We start from the raw sequence: 23,697 nt of genomic DNA, 5'->3' as shown, positions 1-23,697 counted from the left end.
TTCTCCGCTTGATCCAAGCCATACTCCAATTTGTGAATTTTGACTTAAATCTCTGAGTTGTGCAACCTATTTTGGTCTTAAATCCTCTGCCATTCCCACGTTCCGTGATATGGACTTCCAGTGGATACGAATAGTGCAAGGTGGAAGAACTAGTTTTTGGGTGGCTTGATATCCATCATGACGGCATCAGGAAGGTTCAAAACTGCATATTCGTGATCTAGGTCTTCCAGGAGACAGATCATGGATTGTGGGGGGATCTAGTTCAGAATCAGGCCTTCTGAAGCAACAGCACAGTGCATTGTGGATGTAGACATGAAAGGTACAATTTCAAGGTAAATAAGCGCAGTGAACTGTGGGGGATGTAAGTACTTAAAAGTACAGATTCTGGTTCCAGGTCTTGCATCAGACCCAGTTACGCGCATTCTGGCAGATGCAGGGTTTATATTTTGGGCATGCCAAATTACACAGATTCTTGATGAGTACTTATTGGGAGAAATGAGTATCAATTTACAGCCCCAAACTCTAACTATTTCTCCATCTGCTGAGCATAGACCAGATTCAGACATATGCCTACTTATACAATTCATTATGCCCCAGTTGACCTATGCCACATGACTACATGTTCTATAATGCACGAGGATCGGAGGGGGAGGATAGTAAAGTGCAGATGAACCATTTCTGCCCCCTTAGTCTTATGGCTACCCCCGCTCACCCAATCTAACACTGACTGAGGACTAGGGAACAGGGTAAGAGGCATGGGTGGTATTGCCATAAACGAGGATTCATTTTGAGAAGGCAGGCAGGAAATTGTTACTTCCTTTTCTGCCTTCTCACCTTTCCAGAGGGACTCTTACATAGGAGGACATACAACGGACAACCAATGCGAAAACGTTAAACTTCTGCTGGCATCACATTACTACTTTGGGGACAGAGCCTCTTTATTCTGAGGTTTATTTTGCCTTCTAATACAATAGTTCTTGCGGACTTCAGCCAGCCCCTTAACGAATACAAAAACGATCACAGGACCTAAAGCAGTGACAAACTGTGCTTTGGTACATCAACTTTAGACTGCCCTGTTTAGACCGTGCACTCACCCATTGACGAGCCAGGTCCAGTAGACTGTGTCTGGTGACCCCTGGCAGGATGATGCCATTCAGCGGTGGTGTCACGAGCTCTTCCTCTGAAACAGTAAATTAAACAATACCACAATCAAGCACTATACAAGACATATTTCTTGGTTCCTCACCCCATCAGTTCCTCTTGGCAGATGCAGGTTGGTGCAAATTAAAGGACGACATGACCATGTCAAAGTAGTAGCAAAGGGACTATGGTGATTAGTAAGGTACTTTGGGTGGGAAAGCAGGTTAACTGCTGGGCTGGTGGAATGAAAGGTGGACATGTTGGATGCCCTGGCTTTTATAGGAAATGCACTAATTTATGAGACAAAGCCAGACCTTTACTGCTAATGAGGCCCCCTAATGAATTTGGAGGACGTCAAAGTACATGGACAGAAATGGTAACGCTTCATATTATTACATACATCTAAGTTGCAATGGAAAGGAAGGGCACAAAATACTTCGATGAATACGGTTGTATGTGCTTCTTTCAAGTGGCAGGTTCGTTTGACAAGAATTCGTCAGTTTCTTTTTTTATTATGGTGAGGACTCTGCATACAGCCACTCACTACCTCTCGCCCCATGTCCCCTCTGCTGCACCCCACCCCCGCATGCACATACCCATTACAATAAAACTGGTCGAATTCCGGTCGTATAAAAGTGCACGACCAAATTAACCACTTTAAAACAGAAGTCGATTAAAAACAAAGATACGGTTGAATACATATGTAATTTCATTCTTTAATGTTTTTGATTTATATCAAACCTTTACAATTATACAAAACATACATACATACCATGTAGCACATAATTACCAGTTTATATAACTCCCAGTGGGAGCATCATTGCCCGTTTCCACCATGTCCACTTACACATCATGAAGTGTGTGATCGATATGAAATTACTTTGTGTGTACTTCGGCGATCTTGCCATTTCCATTATGCAAAGCTGTTACATACTGCGTAGTTTCGCAAATGCCTATCAGTACTAGTTTCTATTATACTGTGTTAGCACATACTGGGCGGTTTGAAATATATCCAGTTAACCCCCTTGACCACATTTACATTAAGCCAGCAGGATACACCAGTTGATTGTCAGTAGATGGTCTAGGCCTGGACTCGCAGCAAATATACAACATGTGATGGAAACTGCAGTAAAAAGTAGACTCTACTATCGGCTTGCAAGCTGTCTGAGGTGGTCTGGTCTGGACAGCCAGGCCCAGCCCACCTCAGGCCGCCTCTCGTATGCAATATGCACTTGTCTTATTGTTAGAGTGACTGAATAACAATGGCTGTAGAGCCAGTGAAAAGGTAAGACTTGGCTGGGTTTCCCACTGCTGCACTTTCAGGATTTGCACAACCATCACATAAGAGCCGAACATGCATATGCTTACCTTAAGACTCATAAATCAACCGTCTCCTTCCAAGCACTGAGGAAGCACTGCATTGGTAGATGAAGCCCCAGCACAACTACTAAATATTCCTGATCTTAGTCCTAGCGCAATGAAAACATTTGCATCAGTATTAGCACTAATGCGAACAACTGTCCTCATTGCCTCAGACCTAACAGACCTCACACCAAGGGTACAAAACAAAAGAGGTCCTGGAAACAATGCTCAACGTGGCACCATACCAGCAAGCTTAAACCGTTCCTATGGGAACATTCGGACATTAAATGGGTGCAGAGGTCGGCTGGGAAACCTCTATAGAGTTCCCCATAGGCCAGTCCACCCCTGCCTAACACTCGTACAAATACATACTGGTGAGACAATCAGCCATGTATGCTTGCCATAAAAGATGTTCCCCCTACAAACATTATATGACTTCAGTATAGATCGAGTATTTAATCGATTGATAGTATCAGTTAAACAAACACTGAATACTCCAGGTGTGTTCTAGTATCCTCCAGTTTGAAAACACCAGTTTATCCAGTATGTTCTGGTTTCACAGTTCCACTATATTTTCAGTTTGACAATCACAGTGCAATCCCAGTTTCACAATCCCAGTATATTCCCTGTTTCACAATCACATTATACTCTCAGTGTGGCTACAACTAGTATTCAGAGGCTGTCCCTAGCATAGTATAATTCAAGTTTGCACAGTCCAATAATGCTCCCAGTTTGTCAAACTATGCATTTTTCCACTTTGTGAACCCAGGAATAAAATGGCATATGTGAGGAGTCCAGAGTAAGAGGCGGACACAAGGTTGCCATTTTGGTTGTTATAAACATTTATTAAAATAAAAGGGGTTCGGGAAATTCCTCGCTGTCCTTATAACTAAGAGGGGGTTTCCCTTACTTTTCCAAACTAACAAAGGAATCTCTCATTTGTCAGGATGTCGAAAAGAAATGTTCTCCGTCCCGTGTCTAACTCCTAACCTGACCCTCACTTCTTTGTACTAAATATAATGTGCAAAAGGGAAGATGTCTGGGAGCCACTGGCTCATAAATCAAAGTTCTGGCCCCAGTCTCTGGAGCAAAAAGGTGCATTTATAAAACAAAGTTCCACAATCTTGATAAAGGAAAGGGATCTCCCTTCCCCTATGATTTCTTCTGTTCTGTCAGAGACTGTGGTGAGCAACTGTGTGGCTCAAGCGCGAGGGGGCTTCTTAATTGAGTGGCCAGACCAAAAACACATTCAGCGAGGGAGGGTGTGGGTCCCAAGTGGAGCCAGATGCAGCAAAAGTGGTGCAACACATGGAGAAAGGAAAACAGAAGCCGGTGAGTTCAACCTGGCGTTCTGATTATCTGTATTTAGTTGTCAGTACATGCACGACTTCAGTAGCACAAATGAAGTGGAATAGCTACCCAAAAAGAGTGTTTGCTGAACGAATGACCTCAGGATGATGGAGCCCCCCCAGCCTGATTCTCCAAAATAAGAAGCAATATTACAAAAGGTCAAATAAACCCCAAACTGTCCAGTGTAAATTTGGCAAAATAAAGGGCAGGGGAATGCAAATGAAAACAGAAACAGGAGCTGAGAATTAAATGCCTGGTGTTTTTCCCATTTACATGGAACACAAAGTGAGAGGTTATTTCTTTGAAGCCCAAAGTATTTTGTATTGAGAAACACAATTTAAAACTGAATACATTTTGGTGCCTCTTTAATTCAGGAATGGCTTTGTAAAATTAAGCACCATTTAAAATAGAATATAGGGCTGAAGCCGTTGTAGAGCTTTTTTGGACAAAAGTGTAAGTCATGACACACTATCATACTATCGTTTGAAAGATATCAGAAATTAACATAGCTGGGGAGCCTTGTGCAATATAGTATAGGGAATAATGTGATGTTAGGAGTATTAGTAGAGCGCACGTACACCAAAGGCATCTTCCCACTGAGGATGTAACAGGAAAGTCTGTAGGAGAAGAGAGTCAGATAACTAGAAAAAAGGAGTCTTAAGCAGGCAACACAACTTCTTAAGCTGAAGTGGCAAGGTGTTCCAAAGTTTGGCCGCTGCTGCTGTAATTAAAAAAAGAGCAGCCGCTACTCTTAGCCAAACAACACTGAGGTAATGAGATCAAGCAAGCCTCCTGGGAGCAAAGTGATCGCACTGAAAGATAAGGAGGATACTTTGCCTGCAGAAATTCTGCACCCAGGCCGTAAAAAGCCTGGTGAACTATACATAAGGATTTAAACAATAGATGCCTGGGGACAGTAAGCCAGTGCAGGGAGCAGAGCGTAAGGGAAATGTGAGACCCATAAGAAAAACCTGTGGTGACACACACTTTTCCAGATTTTGGCTGAGTAGAAGACGACGAATAAGATACAGGGCTTGGGTGAGAAACAAGGAGTTGCAATAGTCGATACGACTTAAAGCAAGGGCAGGGACCAATGGAGCTCTAAAATGGGAAGGAGACAACCACCAGTATCTCGGACTTGTCCCCATTAAATTTAAGCCAATTGCTGCTCATCCAAACTGCGACAACCGTAAAAAAAATCTAAGCCGAGTGTGTTTAATAAGAAATGTGTGAAGTGTTAAGTCCTGTAGTTCCTGATCTTTGAATGCACAGATTCATGTGTAATGTGGGAGACATTTTTTCTTTTTTTAACATTGTACATACTACTGTTGAATAGTATATCTCCCAATCAAAAACACATGCAGGCTGAAAACTATACACAAGCCCATGAAAAGCTGTGTATGCATAAAAAGACTGATAGTTACACATGCAAATAGACTGTAAGCAGGGCGCGCACACACACACGTTTATTTAAAGCTGCATACATAACTGCATTCAAAGCCACACATATAGATGGAAAGTAGCACAAGCTGCAACCAAATATTCTGAGAACATAGTACTGTGAAAAACCAGAGGGTGTTTCACAACCTAGTGCCCGGGCATCCGCTGCTCAGGTGGCCAGTGATAGGCCATTGCTTTTGGATCCCGACCCTCGGGTTGGGCAAGCGAGGGAGGATCACCTGGGTAGGGGGTCCTCGGGGAGTGGGAGAGAAGCACCTGATGGTGAGACATGGTTTTCCCCCTTTTCCACAACCCATCTAACCCCTATCCCTTCTTATTTTATAGGAAACTACAGCTCCCACAATTCCTCCCCACTTTACATTGACAACCCTACTGAGCAGAGGAATATGAGGAATGAGGTCAGAAACATTACGTCTACTGACTTCAGACTCCGGCACTCTACTCCGTCTAAACCCACCTGCAGACTCATTCGAGCACACAGTCATTATGCACAGGCAAACCCTTTCCTCAGTGGCCAATCACTCCATGCTGCCACCCCTCTTCAAGTTATTTATATTAACTGCAGTATCTACTCTTTACCTTACACCCTTCACCGCACTTGCTCATACCCTCAGCATTGCCCCTCTGACCAACCCATTCTATCACACTACTACAGTTATGGCCACCCCCCCTCTTCCACCAACGCATACCTTAACAACCCCTCCCCTCTGGCTACAACACTTTGCCACCAGACCTACACCTAACCAACCATGCACAAGCTCAGTGAGGAATTCTAGACTAGGCGCCAGACTCACTCATGCCTCTCACCACCACTCGAATTCTACTTGACTTAATAACCACTTACCGCCAACTTCCATGCCCGACACCACCATTCCACCTACATCCACCTCGGTCAAGAACCTCTATATGAACACTGAATGTACTCCTAAAAACTTAATCAAGGGGGCATTAATTAATGCTAGATCCCTCACGGCTCAGGCACTAGATATGGCTGATCTTATCACAACACATGACCTTTACTTCATCGGCATCACTGAAACTTGGCTCCACGCTACCTCAGGGCCGCTACTTTCTTAGCTATTCCCGCAGGATATAATATCATTAGACACGACTGCAACACCAGCCAATCTAAAGGAGGCGGTATTGCCATCATTCATAAAAATTCCACAAACTTCCGCATTTCCTCTGTGCATCAAATCTCAGCAGAAGTGCTGACAGCTAAACTAGCTCTCACCCCTAACCAAACTATTACATTTCATCTAATATACAGGGCCCCTGGGCCTCTATCCACCTTCGCTGAAGACCTATCTTTCATTCTTGCCGACACCACTAAAACCAAATCTCAAATCATTGCATTAGGTGACTTTAATTGGGCCTCTCAGACACTAATAATACCGCGGTCCATGTTATTAATAATCTGCTTACCAACTCAGGCGTCACGCAACATATTAACGAGCCCACACACTCCAAAGGCAGAATCCTTGATTGGTTAGCCGACTTAAATTGCAAAATCAACGTGGAATCCAACCAACCTTGTGCTTGGACAGACCACCAGCTAATCACCTTTAACATCCCTGCCAGAATTATTAATACCCCCCCAGACGTCGCGCCTGCGATCTCCACCAGAAATAAGTGTGACATAACCTGTGATAAACACCTCCCTCTATTATTCTCCCGGTTCTCAACGAACAGGCGCTATCATGCACTGATCCATCTGTCCTGGTCGACACATTCAATCAAGACCATGCTGAAAGCCCTCGACCACATTGCCCCCTCTAAACCTAGAAAGGCAAAACCTCGAGCTCACCTTACCTCCTGGTTTACACCTCAGCTGAGAACCTTATGCAAAGAAAAAGGGAACCTTGACGCACTTTGGAAAAGTAATCTCACCGAAACAAATAAAGCTAGCATTATTCTTGCTACGTTGAATTACAAAGATGCTATACTCCAGGCGAAAAAAGACACCTATAACAAACGCATTGAACAAGCTAAATCTAATACTAAAGAGCTGTTCCGAATACTAAAAGAGTTGGAATGCCCTATAACCCCACCTGACACATGCACTAAAGATAGCACTTGGTGCGCCAATATTCAAAATGCACTCCTCAGGAAAATAGCCTAAATGTAAATATCGCCAAACCAAAATCAATGACAAAAAACTAGTCTGCAGTTTAACCCGTAATCTAATACTAATATGGCCAAAAACAACCCTAACCTTGACTCGTTGATACCATTTAGCTTCTCACCTTTATCCGTCACTGAAGTTGAAAATATTATTAACAGCCTCAAACCTTCTAACTGGCAGGGTGCCCTATGCGCTGCTCCTATTATTAAGGAGGCCTCTCATGATCTAGCTCCCTTCATTACTACTCTCATAAACTCCTCCTTTAGCACCGGGATTGTTCCCGACAACCTGAAAGACGCTTGGGTTATCCCGCGCCTGAAAAAACCTTCACTGGATGCCAATATACCAACCAACTACAGGCACAACGGTGCCTTTTCTGCTAAAAATTCTCCATCGAGCTGCCTACTTAAGATCCAAGAGTACCTTGAATCTAACAAACTGCTTGGACTGAGGCAATCTGGGTTCCGTCCACGGCACGACACCGAAACTGCCCTCATTGACTTTAAAACCCAGATTGAAGACATAAAAGATAAGGGCAAACTTACCCTATTACTTTTAATTGATCTATCTGCAGCTTTTGATCTTGTAAATCACCAAACTCTTTGTCGACACTTCAAACTAGCTGCCCACTTCTCTGAAAAAGCCACGGCCTGGATCAGTTAATTTCTGGATAACAGATCCATGTGGGTTTTTTCCCCTTCTGCGGCCGCAAAACCTTCTACAGTCACCTGTGAGGTACCACAAGGATTGTGCGTCTCCCCTACTTTGTACAATGTGTTTACAAAGCCACTATTCAAAGGTTTTTGTAAGAGCCTGCTTGTGCCAGAAAGGTGTGCCTTCATATATGTTATATATACTCTCTCTGTTGTGTTCTTGAAAACATTTGTCAACAGGTTCCTCAGTATGCTCCTCTTCATGTTCCCGCTGTTCCAAGTGTCCACCTCGCCTTCACAGGCATGTCTCACAATGTGCTTTCAGCTAAAATATACTCTTCCAAGTGAGAGATTGAGTGAGGTTGTGTGTAGGTCAGAATTATTAGACAGACGAGGCATTGCGAGAGAGACTTCTTATTTCTCAACAAAGAAACCTGAACTTCCCTACATCTATGATTCTACCTTAAAGAAAAGGTCTGAAAAGGGTGCTTGTGAGTATGTCAATACAAAACTTAGAAAGTCATCTGTCCAAACCTACACTCCGTCCATACCACTGTTCCAAAGAAATAAATAACACAGGCTATGTGTAGGCCACGTAGGAATAGTGATTGGTTTCGGACGCCCTCCTAGGTCTTTTTTAATAGGGCTGTTTGCCCTAATCATCATCATCTTCCTCCTCCTCCTCCTCCCACCCCCACAAATCTGGGGACTGTTTGATCTGTGTCCTTTTCTTTACACCTGATCCTGGTATTCTTTACAAAGTGAGCCATAGGCTTTCTGACCCGGGAGGAGGTACTCAGAATTGATGACATTACTAATTACATTACAACAGTAACTGGCATTCAGCATGGCGTTCAGCCATGGTCAGTGTGCATGGCCAAATATATTTTAACATGAATGGTTACTAGCCATGGCCTTCAGTTATGGACAGTGGTCAACCTTCACCCATGTGCACTGAATATTTTAAAATACTAACAGGCTACCAACAATAGATTTTGGCCTTTACCAGTGGATACAGCTTTCAACCGTGTCCACTGTATATTACACAAATGTTAACATAAAATAAATAAATATACACTGATCCGGCACTAGCCATAGATATTAGCACAATACTGGCCAGTGGCCACAATCTTTGGCTGTGCCCAATATATATTCTAACATATAAATGGGCCACTAGCCATGGCCTTTGACCTTGAGCAGTTTGTACATTTTTTGGCCATGTCCACTGTATATTTTAAAATAATAAAATGCAATAAGCAATGGCCTTCGGCCGTGCTCACAGTGTATTATACAACACTAGCCAACAACTAGCTACGGCATTCGGCCGTGCCCACTGTATATTATATACAATAACAAGCCACTCTCCATGGTATTCAACACAATATTAGCCAGTGGCAACGGCTTTTGGCTGTGCGGACTGTATATTCTAACATATTAATGGGCACTAGCTACGGCCTTTAGCTATGGCAACTGACTACAGGTTTCAACGTTGCCCACTCTATTTTAAAACGGTGATGGGCTTCTAGGCATGGCTTTTAACCATGCACAGACCACTAGCTATGGCCTTTGGTGCTGGGCAGTGACCACAGTCTTTGTCATAGCCAAGTCTACGGCCAAAATTGTTTTTACGGCAATTTTCAACTAACTTATAAATGATGTTATGCCAAATTCCATTATTGATGTAATCAGTTTTATACAAAGTAATGAGTGTTGTCCCCAGTGATGGCATCAGTGGTGTGATTTGTAATGTCATCAGTGTTCTCATGTAATTAGTGATGTGATCTGTGATGTCATCATTGTGGTCATAGGCTGCGCAACAGGTGGCATGAAGTCAAGGTGGTGAAGCTAAAGTGCAATTTCATAGGTTTCGTGGCATTAAGTTCTCACCTTAACATCCCTGCAACTAAAGTTTCTTCCTTGAATTTCAAGGGTTTTGTTATTCCATGGATTTTTAGAACACTTCCAGCTCCAAGCATGGTCTTTGGGCATGGCCGGTAGGCACGGCCACTCTATATTTGAAAACACTTGCAACGAATCGCTCAAAGACGTTCAATCAATCACAAACTGATTTTGTCCTGTTTTGACAATGGTATTGTTATGTATAAAAAATTGCAGGCTTTGAGAACTCACAATGTTTCTAGGCAATACGCAGTGAGATTACATTATTTGCCATACACCAAACACTTGGGTTAAGCAGCGTGCTCCAAGCCCCTTGTTTTATGGCCAGTCTAATGAGGACTGTTGTGATGCATCACACAACACCAACTAACCACATTAAGCAGCACGGAATTGGGGATAAATGATTAGCTGTGTAGAATAACACATGCCCAGGTACCTTCTGCACCCATAGCTAAAAACAAAAGCTGGCACCCATGAATATACACACAGTAAGTGAACATATATCTTAAAGTGAAATATACAAATGTAGTTAATTTGACCTTCCTCTTAGAAGAAAGTGTGTAAAACAAAATAGCATTGGACTATTTTTTAAAGTAATGGTCACCAGAAAAATAACCCGAGAGAGGAAATGTCCCAAAAGATATGCTTTCAAAGTATAAAATGTGCTCACCTTTTAAACCCAGCAATCTGTTGTGAAATGGTAAACAAAATCCCAATACGAAACAAGTGCTTGTGGTCTTGTAGGTAGCCGTCTGCACTCGGAACATGGCAACCTGAGTAAAATCCTGAAGAAAGGATTCAAATTTTTTGAAAAGAAGCGCCCTTTTCAAAAAATTTGAATCCTTTCCTCACATTTTCCAAACCCTAGTGGGTGGCTTTGGGGAAAGGGTGACCACTGCCGGTTTAGATCATTACATGTTTTTAATTCTGGAGTGGTCAACAGCGCACAGATCCTATATCGAACCCACTGATTATATTGATTTACGGAGTAAAATCCTGGTAGCCAAATACTTGAGTTAGCTTGCCAACCTAAAAAAAAAAAAAACATGTGTTGCGTCCGCCCTATGAAAAAATGTTACACCCTAACCTACATGTGCCCTTTAATTGTGCCTGAAAAGCAGAAACAATCCTCTTCTCTTCCTCTTTCTCTCTCCCCCTCTTCCCTGCTAACTTCCTTTTCTTCTCGCCTGCTTCCCTCCTCCTTTATCTACCCCCAACTCTGCTCATCGTCGACAGGTCGCTCAGTGCACATCCAGAGCTTCACAGGTCCCAGGCTCCTCCAGCAGTCCTACACTTGCCTCCGGGCCTCTGTACTCTGCCTGGCACTACTGCACTCGGAATACATTCCATGACAGGAGCAACTCCTCTGCACATAACCCAGGCCCCTGATGAACTGGGCGCACTCCCTTGCACTTCCTGTCTGTGCACTTGAATGCATAGGCCTAGCAAGATCTTTCACTTCGCTTGTGCATAGGTGCTTTACAAATAAACAATTACAATCAGGGGATAATAACTGCACCAGTGTCAAGGTTTACAAACTCTCTTGCCACATCATGGGCAAATACTCATGACTTACTTGCCCTCATCATTTTCCCTCCTCACCCATGTCTGGCTTTCAACAATACTCTGCTTTATAAAGCTAACTTGAAAAGTACACATACTACAGTGTCACTCCAATATATAAATACTTATAGAACTAGGTTAAGCAAAAATTGTAAAATTGTGGCATTATACCCCCCATCTTGACTGTGAGACTACTACTTACTCGCTCTGTCCAGGCTACTGCTTTTGCTGTCTCCTGGACGTGTTTGCCTGCTCAGTCTTTCCCAGACCGTTCTGGTCCCTCCTTAGTCCGGTTTCCTGCCTCTGAGCTTCTTTTGCCTGCCCTGGTCCTCTGCAGACCAGCTCCGTTTCTTCCTGACCCCAGTTTTCTGTCAGCTTGTCTTGGCCCCGGTTTCCTTTTTCTTACTTCCGAGATTTTCCTTTTGCTGGCCTTCCATTTCCTGCCTACCCCTTACTTTTTTCTTGTGGCCTTCCTCTACACCTTAAGGTCTTTTTCTTTATTTCTCACTCTGCCCTTTTCTCCGCCTCCTATTGTATTCTTTCGTGGCTCCATTGGATATATGCCAGAGTCCTTTACACCTTCCGGTTCAGTGTTCGCACTGTCTTCACACAACGGAAATACCAGAAGGCGAGCCTGTGATGTGGGGAGCCGGTGTCCAGTCATTCTGGAGTACCAATTCTTCTGGGTGGCGGGGGGCTGGTTTCTCCTGCTGCACAGTTTTTGTTACAAAACCTGGCCTCACGTCACACCAGCTCGACTGTCAAGACTCCACGGAAAAAGACTTCTGCTCGCGCCTACAGCCCAAACTGCTGGATGGATTTGCACCAAACTTGTGCGAGGAGCAACGGCTTGGTCCTGAAAGCGTGCTTTTGCAAACTTGGTTTAAATACGGCCAGTCGGTTTTAAAAAAATGGCCCAAATGTGGGTTACAAAAAATCAGCGATATTTGGGTTCATTCGATTCACAGTCCGTGGACACCTTTGCCCCAATCAGAGAGTAGCGTGACGTTCGAGGACATCATGCACGTCCTCTGTTAGGTCAATTAAAAACGTGAGGTGCATCAAGAATTTTCAAACCAACGCCAAGTTGGATTCACAAACTGCACCCCTTACCTGCGGACATTGCGGTAAAAACTTCGAAAACAAACATTGCACTTCAACTAATGAAACAATCTCTGGGGAGGCGAGGGGTGTTGAGGATGGGATGGGATATAGTCATAAAAAAGGCAAAATTGAAAGGTTTGGAGGGATTTTGTCTAGAGGGGCAAAATTAGAGGGGCAGTTCAACATTTTTAGATGGCTTTTAACTTGTTGCTCTTTGACAAATCTGCACAAATGTTTTCTGAAATATTTTAGACCCAACCATGAATGCTTGTGTAAAGTCTAAATGGATTTTGTCAAGTGGGGGCTAAGTTATATGACTATTTTTTGTATGTACATTTTGACACTTTTCAAAAGCTAAAACATGGACGGATTTGCGGCAAACACGTGTAAGGAGCATTATTAAGGACCCGAAAGCAGGGTTTTGAAAATGTATGTCTGCACGTTTTATTTTTTGAAAAGTGTCATGATGTATGACAAAAAATAGTGATATTCCTTTGGCAACTGAGGTTTTGCCTGTCCACGAGGGACCGGCAATGCGGTTAAAGTGGGCATGGCCACCAGGAGCCGGCTATGTGGTAACGTTTTTTGAAATAGCAATAGGTTTGAATGGGAAAAGAAATTCTGCTTGTGGCTACAGCCCGAAATGCTGGACAGGATTGAAGCAAACATTTGCAAGGAGCATCAGCAAGGACCTCAACCATGCTTTTGCAAATCTGTCCTGTGTTTTACTTTTTTGAAAGTGTCAAAAATGAAATACAAAAAATTGTGATGTAACTTTTCTGCCTGGGCAGTGGGACCTGGCCCTCAGCAAGGACAAATGTCTACTCTGATTTGCCTATTGGGGAATGCGCCATGGCCGAAGCCCAGCCCCCTTATGATATAAGGCAGTTATAACGTGCCTGTACACAAGTATTTCTAGGTGCAACATGGATTGTGGAGACTGGCCAATGCTGCAAGCCGTAAGCATTGGCCATTGGTCACATTATGGGGGTATAGTGGACACTGAACTAGGAAGCAGGGCGGGTGCAGTGGATAACAGGGATGGTTTGGTGGGGCTGGGGTCATGGTCGAGCCTCATGCTCTAGGCAATTCAACCTTCAACCATGACTTGCATGCGCTGCTGATAGCGACAGACATCAGTATGTGTTGCAAAAATGATGTTTGTTAATGGATGTTTACAGTTATTTCATATGTTAAAAGAGAAATTATAAATAACTTATATACAATAATATATACATATACAATAATATAATATATACAATAATATAACATCATGAAACATTTTCACTCATAAAAACCCATGAAATTCACAGAAAACTTGTTTTTATTTTTTAAAAAGGGACGTTATGGTTAAGTTGCACTAATAAAAACCTATGAAATTCAGTGAACAAAAATGTTGTTAAAAGGGACGTTAGGGTTACAAGTAAAACCGAAACCCCCCAGGAATATGCCAGTTATGGTAAGCTAAGCAACCATAACTTGCGCCACCACCGTGCACTGCCAAGACTAACACACGGGACATCAAAGATGACATTACAAATGTCATTGATGACATCACACATGAAATTAATTTTGATGAAAAGTTCCTAAAAAAGGGTTCTGTTGGTAACAAGATGTCAGGGGTGATCAAGAGACCTATCATGAACTACTTAATGTATTAAAGAATGTACTCATTTAAACAAACCATTATATTGGAGTGCTGTTGTTAATACAGGAAACTAATCATACATACACATAGGCAATGGCTGCAGCATGCACCATAGAAGTAAACTATTGTATACAACCTTACCAGCGTTTTGAGTAATGTTAAACCTAGAATAAACAGCTAACAATTTAAGACTTGCAACACACTTGTGGTAGTTACAGCAATAATGTTAAATGTTTTTATACTGTGCACAGGTACCACTTGTGTGGTCTCTCAGTGCTCTGGCGGCTCTGTAATAAGGAGGGCAGTGGGTACGGTTAGTTGGAGGAGTGGGAAAAAGCAATGGGGTCTGATGTACTGTTGGCAGCTTCATTTTGGATGGACTGTTCACTGCGCCTAGTGCGAGAATCGGAGGCGGGCGTCATGTGGTGTTGTTGCGGTGTTGTGAAGTACAAGCAGCTTGCTGTGCTGAGAAGTTCTGGTTGTCTTTAGTGCGGTATGTGAGAGGAGTATGCGAAGGGTTGAGCGTTAATATTAGTTCACCCAGTTGCAGGTAATGGAGAAGCAACACAGTTTGCCGAGAAATGACAAATGGCTGACTTACACTGTTCACCAAGATGTGACAAATGACGGATATTGACACTTATTTCCAGATGTGACGCAAGCCAACATTCACATTTCTGTCTAGATGTGACACAAGCTAATATTCACATTTCTGTCTAGATGTGACGCAAGCTAATATTCACATTTCTGTCAAGATGTGCCTGACGCATTCACATTTCTGTCTAGATGTGCTGAAAGCTAATATTCACATTTCTGTCTAGATGTGACGCAAGCTAATATTCACATTTCTGTCTAGATGTGACGCAAGCTAATTTTCACATTTCTGTCTGGGCTAGCTTGCGCAGTTAGAATACAGTCCACTAGATGCGAGATATCGCTAACTACAGTTCTCCTTGATGTGAGACATGACTAGACAACAAAGTTCACAACTCAGTGAGTTTATATTGGGCAGCAGTTGCTAAATGGAAATGGGTACATGCAAGCTACAAGCTCCTGGGTGGTGGGGAAGATAAGATATGAGAGAGGTGGGCCAGTTTGCTGTGCACCATGTCTGCACCACACTTACTTTGTCACTGCTGGTTGATGGCTGCCGGCTTCCCGCTTCTCTGGTGGACACTGACCAACACCATCTGCATCTGCTTCTGTAGGAGCTGCCCTTTGCCTTGGGGCCCCTTAGCCGTAGGGTGCAGCAACGGGCAGGTGGCTGCCCGGGGTGTTGGGACTGAATAGGGCTGCAGGCCCAATCACAACGCTCTGGGGCGGTAGGTAGGCGGCGACACAGAAAGGGAGTGGGTCAGCTGGAGAAGAGTGCGTGCAGTAGCACAAGCAGGAACCAGGGGGAAATATATGATTTTAGAAAAAAAGGGGCACAGGGAAGCCCAGAACTCACCTCTGCCTTGAGCCAGGAACTAAAGAGCTCAAGTGAAATGGAAAATACAAGCCACGGCAAGATGTTTTAAATATGCCAGGCTTCCTGGGTGCACTTCACCCTATCACAGGCAGCGGGAGGCAGGCAGAGAGAAAGAATGAGAATGAAAGAAAAAGAAAGATGCCTGGGGGCTCAGGAGACCCACACGCAGTGTGTTTGGGCAAGTTTAAATGGAAAAGAAAGGCCCAGCAATGACTCTTTCGCCCGCACGATTGAGGGAGCTGCAGAAAATCATACATATTTATAAAATACATATGAAGACTCACAATGCATACAAATCGGAGGCGCATACAGGGAAACTAAAACAAGGAAGAAAAACAATATCACCAGAAAATGTCAATACAGTGAAAGTTCATCTTCATGTGTACAAATGAATTGTGTGTTTGAGGCCTGCATGAGCTGAGCCTAAATCCTAAGGAAAATACTTTAAGAACATACAACAAGATACATAGCACATTTTGAATTTTCATATTCTGTCAGTGAACAAAAACACCTGACCTAGGTATGTCAGTGAACAAAAAAAAGTGGCCTACATATTTGTATGCCATCTTTGATGTCCTGGGTGTGAGTCTTAGCAGTGCACGGTGGTGGGAACCCTAAAAACATCCCAGACTGAGAGTGACAACTTCTGTCCCTACCCCAGGGATTGTGATGATGGGCTGGGATTTTTTAACTGAGGAACTACCTTTTTGGCTTACTCGCTTTCAAATGAAGGGAGGCCTGCTACTTCAAAGTGATGCCCTTAAATTTTGATGCTATAAACTTATGTTACTTCAAAATAAACCCTGTTCAAACGTCAGCTTTGGTCCATGGGTCTCATTGATCCCAACGTGAATTTGTGAGAAGTGGTGTCAGAAAGGGAATCAATAGCAACTGACCTAGAAGATCCCCCATGCCCGTCTTAAAGGGGTCGAGGGTCACCAAGCGTGTAAAGCTCCCCTTCAAAGCCACCCCTGAATTTGCTGGCTTTGACCTCTTCGGTGGAGATCAGGTAGATATCCCAGCAGAGGGCAGAGCCCTCATTTCCACCAAGGTCAGGGGCCAACTACCCAGTGGGATCTATGGAAGCATAGCAACTAAGTCATGCTTAGCTGTTAAGCAGGGCAGCCTGAATATATGGACTGGAGTGATTGAGTAGTGACATGACAACAAGCCTAATTGAAGACAGCTTTTCATATCTCATGCGGCCTGCAGCCATTGATAGCTGAAAAATGTTTGTCAAACATAATGTTCATCAAACATACAGCACACGCTTCACATGAGGCTAGTATGCACACTTGCTGGACGAACATTTCTTGGCCTCACCAAGGTCTAGGGAGTGGTGCTTTCCTGTTCTGGCAGATGACCAAACCACAAATGGCAGATAGTTGCCTGTTTTAACTGCACATCAGTAGGCGCGAGAGTTTACTTCACACCGCAAGTATTATATCTCATAAGGATTCGAGAACAGAAAATTGGCAGACAAGAACACAAGGATTGTGCACATCCGCAAGCAGAGCCCCCAAGATCCTTTACCCATGTGCCAAGAGATTGCACTGGCCTACTGTAAGGGTGCACTGCTCCTCTCTGCTGTGGAACAAACAATCTCAGTGCAGGAGTGCAGGAGTCAGACCCGTCCATGCTTTGTGGAAAAGTGGGGTCTTCCAAATAAACCAGAAAATAATATGAAGGAAGTGGGGCAGACCTACTACCAACTCTTGGTTCCTACTGCTTTCAGGAATGCAGTATTAGACCTGGCACATTCCCATTTAACAGAGGCACATTAAGGTATGTCCAAGACTTTGGATAATGCACTAAAGATTTCCTTTTGTCCAGGTTTCCTCCAACAAGAGAAACAGTTCTGTGATCGATGCCCTATCTGCCAGAAAAGCTATAAATCTGATATAGGGCAGGTACTGTTACATCCATTGCATATCTGGTAGGTGCCATTTTCCCACACTGGGATGAATATTAGGGGGCCCCTCTGTCAACCCAAAGCCTGAAATTGTTACATCCTTGTCATTAAGGATCACATACTCCATTAACCCAATACCTTGACTTTATGCAACGATACAACATAACCGATTATAAAAAAATAAAAAAAACATCTATTCTATTACTCCAGGCTGAGTTTTCTTCAAGGGATTCTTATTGATTAGGGTTCCACCTTTACGTCTAAATTCATGACCAAGTTGAAAATACCTTTAGAGCATCATACTCCGCATACGTCTTTATACCTACCCCAGATGGATGGCCGAGTTTGGCATTTTAATCAGACATGGAAGACACTTTTACAGCAACTGGTCGACAGATAAGCTAGAATTCTGGATGACCTCTGGCCTTTGGACTCCATCCGCTGTCTGGAAGATGCAGATACAAAATACATTCTCTGCATTTGAACTGGTTTATGGAAGGAAATGGCTATAGGCCTTTGATATGTTGTAAGAAAAGTGTGAGAATTGGGCCAGCACATCACCCACTTCGTGCAGACCACCTGAAAATGACTGCGTCTAGAAACAGACTTATGTCATCGACACCTACATGCCAGTCAAGACTAGCAGAAGTAGTTGTATAATCCTCAGGCCCCCCTAAGAAAGTCCAAGGTTGGAGACTATATGTTGTAGTTGTCACACTTCTGAAAAACGGTTTGGGAGGTGGCATAGGCCTTATTGGATCACAGAAGTTGGAAGCGATGTTAAATACCAACTACAACAAGGTGACCACCAGAAGACATTGCAAGCATATTATGCCAACTAGTTCAAAGAATGGAAACACCCCAGTCGGCACTAATAGCCAGCAAAGAGATCTATCCTGATACCAACTTGACAGCAAGAGGTCCAAACTGAAGTTGACTGGATGCTTGAATTGGGAGTCACTGAGACCCACTAGTCCTCCCAGATTGTCTTGGTGCCAAAGCCGGATGGGCCCTGGCGATTCTGAATAGATTTCTGGAAAGAAAATTAGATTGTAGTTCGATGCTTAACCAATAACCTGAGTATGTGAGATTGTTGAAAGGCTCGGACCCACATGCTACATCTTCACCATTAAAGGTATTTTTATCAAATCCCTTTGTTAATAAAAGACTCAGAGAAGATTGACTTTTCCATCCCTTTCAGCCAGAGAATGATGGACGAGGTTTTGAAGCCCCACTAAGAATATGCTGGGCTTACCTCAATGATATTGTGATAGACAGCAATAGATGGTCCAAGCATGTGCATCGCCTGTATCTGGTACCCCAATGTCTGAGAAAGATGGGGCCAAAACTGAACCTGGTCAAATGCTCCCTTTCCCTCCGTCTGTCAAAGATTTGGGCTTCAAAATCAGGATGTGTGGATTGCAACCGCAGGAGGCCATGGTTAAAGCCTTTCAGAGTGCCACCACTTTCAATAAGGAGAGAACTCTGTGCTTTGCTGGGCCAGTTATGATTTTTGTAATCGAAGGCCATAACAAATTTTGTAACCATTGCAGAGGCCCTTGCAGACATTATCAAGATTTAAAAATACAAGAGCACCTAAAATCGGCAACCAAGCTCCTTCAATTGTCTGAAACACATGTTTGGCAATCACACTTCCCCATGATACTGGACTTTAGTCAACCGTTTGTTTTGCAAGCAGATGCCTCAAGGTGCAGTTCTTTCCCAAGGAAGTAACATATGTGAGCAGCCCATTCTCTACTCCATCCAAAAGCGTTTTCCAGGGGAGGTATTACAACATTTTGGATTTAGACTGTCAGTAAAGCATGCCATTGAAGCCTTAAAATGCTATTTTAGATGACAGAAAATCATTCACATCATGGACCATGCCCCTCTCACGTGGTGGTCCTGGAACAAAGATACCAAGACATGAGTCCTTTAGTGTTTCTTGGCCGATAAAGCCATACCAATTAATTGTGGTCTACTGGAAGAGGGAATAAGGGGGAGGGGTTAACAAATAAATGCAGATCTCTTAATGAGACGCCCAATAGAAAAGCCAAGGGGGAACTTGGAGGAAAGCGGGGAGATACGTGACAAAGTGCCCTGCCTTGCTTTAAGGGTTATTGCAGTGATGACCATAGGAACTGGATGCAGCCAATCACTATGTGAACCAGGGCATGGAGGCTGTAACGGGAGAATCCCAAGGCCTATTCCACCCACTCACCAGAGCTTGCATGAACCTTTCACACTCTGGCAACAACCAGTGTTTTTCGCCTTTAAGCAATGCCTTAATTCTCAAGGAGCAAGCAGTCCCTATACCCATTGTCCCTGGGAAGCCAGGCAGCATGGGGAAAACAGATCATACACTTACCTGTTTTCAGGTTATGTGGCTTGCGTACACAGTAACCCTGCATAGTATACTGATCGGATTTATTTATTACTGCAAATGCAATTCCATCATATTTGTTTCAACGGATTCCACCGAAAATAAATGCGCGAGACCCCCCATATCCCTCCTCACTTCCCACCAATTTAATGATTACCCCAATCCCATCTATATTTTCGGTGAAATTCATTGAAAGAAATGCAATGGAATCGTATTCGCAGTAATGGTCTGAGATGTAATCTACCTACTGATCCACTCCATAGAGGCCACACCTCTGATGCACTGATATGCAGGCAGGATGGCATCCACACCAGACATGAGCTCACTTTACAGAGTCATGTATTCATGAGGAAGAGCCTACAGAACGGGAATAGTACCACCCATGAGTTCAAAATCATCAGTCCAATACAACAAATTATCAGCTAACACTACTGTCAAGAGAATGAAGAGTGGAACTCTAAGGAGGACGGCTTGGAAATTAGTTAGTCAGGAAAAGGCAGGGTTGAAGAGGAGAATCTTACTGGAGCTCAGGGGAAAGCAGAAGAGGAGGCTGGTTTACAGGTGGCTGGAGGAGAAGAGGTGACTAGGAGCAAGGAGGAGTTGACCTGGGGGAGAGCAAAGAGTTTGGTTTTGGCAGAGAGAGGAGAAGGGGGAGAACAACAGAATAAGAACATGGTGGAAGTAAAGTGGAGAGATGTGGTCAAAGAGCAGGTGAAGTTGGAGAGGCATAAAAAAAGACATTAGGAAGAGAAGACTATGGTAAGAGAACACGAGGTGGCGAACAAACATGATAAAGTGACGTTGAAAAACAAGAAGGCAAACACAAAGAGGTGGTTGGCAAACACAAAGAGGCGGTGAGCAAACAGGAGGTGGTGGTGGAATACCTAAAAAGGGAAAGAGCAATATAAAAAAAGAGAAGCGAGTGGAAGTTCACAGAGGAGATTTTAGCTGGGCCAACAGGGGAGAGGTAAGAAGGAGAACAGATTCGGTAGGCAGAGCCAGAGAGGGATATTATCCCAGATACATCCTACCGGGCCATCCGATGATGGGACACTGGAGTGCAAGCATGTGATTAAGAGCAGAGGAGGTGATAGGAGCTCAGAGCAAGGACAGACAAGGCAACACAGACAGGAGGGTCCCCAAAGAGCAAGATCATGTCCCGAGAGGATAGCTCAGGGGCCATGCACTCGCCTTGGAAGTGGTTTGATCCCCGGGTCTGCGCTTTGAAACCTCTGGGTATTATGCGCAAGGGGGAAACCCAGAAGTTCAAATTTGGTGTTGGTCAGAGAACCCCTGGGCAACAGCTAGAATTCACTCCATCAGAGACCCAAATTAACAATCCAAAGACTATAAACGGGCACCCTAGTTCTCCTTTCAATGGTCAACCTGACTTACAGATCAGCAGTGTGTGACAACTTGGACCAAGGTTTGGCTGAAAAGGAGAAGACCACAGCTGCAGCACCAAAAACACCCCAGACTAAGTGAATGAAATCCACCACCAAGGATTACCAAGTGGGAGCCCGGATTGTTGACTGTTTAATATAGGAACTTTTTTTGGTTTACTTGTTTTTAGTCCAAAAGAAACAAGTCTGCTCATTTGTTTGAACTGATACCCTTTAACTTGCATTGCTTCAAAATAAACACGGGGAAACTTCCACTTTCGTCTTTGTCTCTCATTAATCACCACTCACCTTTGTTTCACATGTTTACTAAATGCTATTATATTTCATCACCACCTTGACTGTTATAACTACACGGTTGATCAGTAAACATAAACCTGGGTCCAGATGTGACTACAGTATATTGGTTCTTTCCATGCCAAAGTGTACTCCAGCCCTATGCTGGTCATACATTAACAGCATGTTGGATTTTGGAAAGCACAGACAACTGTATGTTCTGTGATGAACGTAATGTCATAAGTACACAGCAATGGCCTAATAAACACAAGCTCTAAAACGTATTCTCCTCAATACCAACGTTAGAAAACGTAGACAGGAAGAACAAGAAACAAGTTGATCTCATCTACTTACCTCCTTGTTCATTGGTCCAGTACACAAAGATATTCATGGTGCCTGCCTCGGTGATCTGGTGGTCTTCCCCATACAGCCACAGCACTTGATGGCAGCCCTGGTCTGCCGCTATGCTCTGCACATAGATGGTAGGGCCGTAGTTGCTACATTGGCAAAGAACGGGAAGAAAACTTTAAGCCACAGAGGTTCTTGATCATTTTTACTTTCAACTCTTTGGTAGTGCTTTAAAATATAAAGATATTTATTGGATGGGATTAATTTGCAGAGGCATTTGTTATTTGTAAATCCGGCAGAGTCATGAAACAGCATGACAAGCGGAAGCAGGAATGCTGCATCCCACTTGCTGTATTAATTCAGGATTATGAAATGTGTGTGGAGTTTCTTCAAGAGAGAGGGGCCAGGGGTTCAATAGAAAAGCTGATGCTGTCATGCCCAAATACCCTGCTTTACTTCTACCTCGTTGACTCAATAGCTTTATTGCTAAGAGCACAGACAAAGGGGTGTCTGGCAGAGTAGGGAGCGAATAAGGACGCGCACTCTCTCCCATCTACCCCCAATGACTAGTTTCTCCACAGTGCACAGGAAGGAAATGGTGAACACCCGCTCTGTAGTTGCTCCAATCCTACAGCATCCATCCGTTTCAAACACACTAACAAAAGCAAAAAGGCTGGAGCAGTCTGCGAAACAGGGTTAGAGATCTCTTCTCCAATGTTAAGATCTGCATTCCAGCACTTTGGTATATGAGCACAATACATGAAAAAAAAAATGTTTTGGTCAAATTGAATCCAACATCATCTAACATTTGTGTTCCCCAATAGGGTCTTCGGGATATATAAGGCCGCACCTACAGGTATTATTTCATAATAAAGACACAATCATCACGTATGTGTTTTACCCACATGCATTTATGTAGAAATTAGTATGGATATCTAACAAATATCTGAACTACTTCTTTACATGTATTAATGAGTCCCCCTCCTCTTTTCTTCAGAATCTGCCAGCAAATGTAACTCCTCAAAAGGGCTTGTTTTATTACAGTGCAAGATATGTCTACAAGAATAGAAGAAACTCTTTCCATATACCGATAGAAGTTTCAATTTTTAATAATACCTAACTAAGACGTTGTTTCTCATCCGTGAGAAGAACTGTATAATACCAAATTTAAACTGATTTTAAGAAGGAATGAATTTAAAACTCCACGGAACATTAAAAATGCTTGATGTGGACCTTTCTAGACCATTACAAGTTGCACGTCATGTAGTTCTAAGATACTGCTGAAACCTAGAATACAGAAAAAGTCTACGAATGAGTCAAAAATGATGGAAACAGAGAATGAATGATTTGTACTTTGAATAATTAGAAAGTCATTTGTAAAGTTACTTTAAAAAGACTCTTGAAACTGAATGGAGCGTGTAAGTCACTGTTACTGGATGTGTTTCAGCACAACATTTGAACTCTATTTTTCATAGTTTTGATCAATGTGGTTGCATAGAATTGAATGTATTGAAGGGTATGTTTTGAGATGTTTTCTTTACCTATTAGACTGATGTTTGTTCTTAGTTAAGCGTATTTATCTCACTGATATTTCAGCCTTGA

The 23,697-nt window shown here is 43.2% G+C and overlaps 1 protein-coding gene across 1 annotated transcript in view; it reads right to left on the bottom strand.

The window, feature by feature from the left end:
* Positions 1-23,697, bottom strand: part of LOC138526910 (branched-chain-amino-acid aminotransferase, cytosolic-like) — a 392,104-nt gene that overhangs the window by 57,380 nt on the left and 311,027 nt on the right. Inside the window, exons 7-8 of the mRNA XM_069637744.1 lie at positions 22,102-22,244; positions 1,095-1,180 (exon numbers count right to left, since the gene is read on the bottom strand). Of these exons, the coding sequence (XP_069493845.1) occupies positions 1,095-1,180; positions 22,102-22,244 (229 nt within the window). The remainder of the gene's footprint in view (positions 1-1,094; positions 1,181-22,101; positions 22,245-23,697) is intronic.

This window comes from Ambystoma mexicanum, chromosome 1q (assembly GCF_040938575.1).
Source record: "Ambystoma mexicanum isolate Mex_15411 chromosome 1q, UKY_AmexF1_1, whole genome shotgun sequence".
NCBI lineage: Eukaryota > Metazoa > Chordata > Amphibia > Caudata > Ambystomatidae > Ambystoma > Ambystoma mexicanum.
Note: the sequence above shows the minus strand (reverse complement) of the source record. Positions and strands in the feature narration are given on the sequence as shown.